Source organism: Oryzias melastigma, linkage group LG12 (genome assembly GCF_002922805.2).
Source record: "Oryzias melastigma strain HK-1 linkage group LG12, ASM292280v2, whole genome shotgun sequence".
In the NCBI taxonomy this organism is placed as follows: Eukaryota; Metazoa; Chordata; class Actinopteri; order Beloniformes; family Adrianichthyidae; genus Oryzias; species Oryzias melastigma.
This window is the reverse complement of record NC_050523.1, coordinates 5,031,316-5,033,134: the sequence shown is the minus strand read 5'-3', so window position 1 is coordinate 5,033,134 and position 1,819 is coordinate 5,031,316. Positions and strand designations below refer to the sequence as shown.

Here is a 1,819-nt window from a genome sequence, read left to right as displayed (position 1 = left end):
AGATGTTTTATTGGTCATGTGTCTTGTTCTAGTGCTGCTCTACCTGTAAACTTTTATTGTGGTGAGATTAAGGGGTTTTCTTCTGCCTACTGTGTGCAAAAGCATCAAATCTCCGAGGAAATCAGTTGTAATGCCAAAAAAAAATCTTCTTGTCTTTCAGTTGGAGAAGCATGCGTGGGTGTTGAAGGCCGCATTCTCACGTCATCGCCTTCTCGCCTCCAGCCCAGAGCGTCTGTCTGCTTTACCCCAGGTTGTCACTCGTTCGGTGAGGCTGAGCCCACGCCATGTCTGCAGAGGTGGAAACCAGCGCGCCCGCACCTGTCGAGCCCAGCTCCCAGACTGTGGACTCGACCTCCAGCACCCCACCCACGTCCCCCAGCACGGCCACGTCCAGGGTCCCGTTCAAGAGGGAAAAGAAGAAAAGTAAGTTTGGAGAAAAAAAATTGTGAAGTTTAATTTTTTTTTCTCAAACCTGTCCTGTCAAACAGCTGTGAAAACGGGTACGGGCTGAGAGCTTCTAGTGTTGGGCAGATTTTACTGTCACAACAGGAGTTTGAGTATAAACCCCTGTTGTATTCAATGCTAAACTTTATTTAAATTGATGGGTTTTTTTGTTGGATCGGATGGAAAGGAAAAAGGAGGGGGGTAGAGAAAAAGGGAAAGAAGAAGATGGCAACGTCATAAAACATCCAGGTTTAAATGGCAATCTAGAATGGGCGGGGCCTGTCTACACACACACTCTGTAGTTACACAAACACCTGTTGGGTAAAATAGTCTCCACATTTAAACCGGTCATAATGTACAGAATATAACTGCAGCTGACACACTTAATCATACAAACTGACTCAAATAAAGCCTTTCATTCACACAAACTATTAGTGCTAAGGTGAGCTGACACCTGTGTTCAGGTGAGTGTTTATGTTTCGCTGAGGTGGATGGTGATGGAATGTACAAAGGGGGAAAGCGCCCGGCCATCCCCACACCAAGACCCCCCACCGGGGCAGCAGCTGTAGCCCGGAACCCCCAACACCCGCCATGGAGCCGCAGGGAAAGGCCGCCCACCGGGCAATCCCGCCAGACCCCCAGACCAGGGCACGTGGGACCGCCGCAGAGGCCCCCCACACCTGAGAGCAGGAAGGCACAGGAACACAGAGTGCAGGCCCCAGCCCAGCCAGAAGAGCAGCCCCCCCACCACGCCAGGAGGGACAACGCGGGACCCCACCACCGAAGAGCCCCACCCCAGGTGCGAGCCAGACCCACCCCCATGCTACAGAAAGCCGCCCGCCCCCGCCACTAAGGGTCCAGGGGGGTGCAAGGCAGGGGACGCCCATCCCTGCCGAGGAGAGGGGCACCCAAGAGAAACGGAGGTCCCGGAGGAGTGATGTAAACAAGGCCCGACCAGGCACACCCACTGATGGAGTTAAGGAGAGGACTAGTTCTCGAGAGCAAGGACCGGAACCCGCACCACCGAGACCTGGACACCCCCAGGGTCCGATGTAGTTTGATCCCCTGATAGATCTTAAATCTCAGGGATCCCACTCCCAGTGTGGAGAGGAGACCGCCGGGCGCAGGAGACCGTACCACCAGACCGAGAGCCCCCGCCCGGGATGGGGTAGGGGACAGAAGGTCGAAGGTCCAACTTCCTTGTGTGATGCATGCTTGTTTGTTAGTGTATGTTTGTGGTGTTAGAGGTGTGTGTACACTAAAGGGGTGCAGTTAAAATTGGCGAAAAGGCCTTAACAGGGCATCTCCTGACTGCTCGCAGAGATGCCCTGTCATCCTCCCGCCAACGACCCTCTATGGTGCGGTAAATTTGTCC

General features: G+C 53.8%; 1 protein-coding gene across 3 annotated transcripts in view; it reads left to right on the top strand.

Moving 5' to 3' along the window:
- The window catches only part of dab2 (DAB adaptor protein 2), a 10,480-nt gene that overhangs the window by 1,454 nt on the left and 7,207 nt on the right, over nt 1–1,819 (top strand). For all 3 annotated transcript variants that reach the window (XM_024298802.2, XM_024298805.2, XM_024298803.2), the window contains exon 2: nt 161–423. In XM_024298802.2, the coding sequence (XP_024154570.1) occupies nt 285–423 (139 nt within the window). In that variant the 5' untranslated portion in view covers nt 161–284. The remainder of the gene's footprint in view (nt 1–160; nt 424–1,819) is intronic.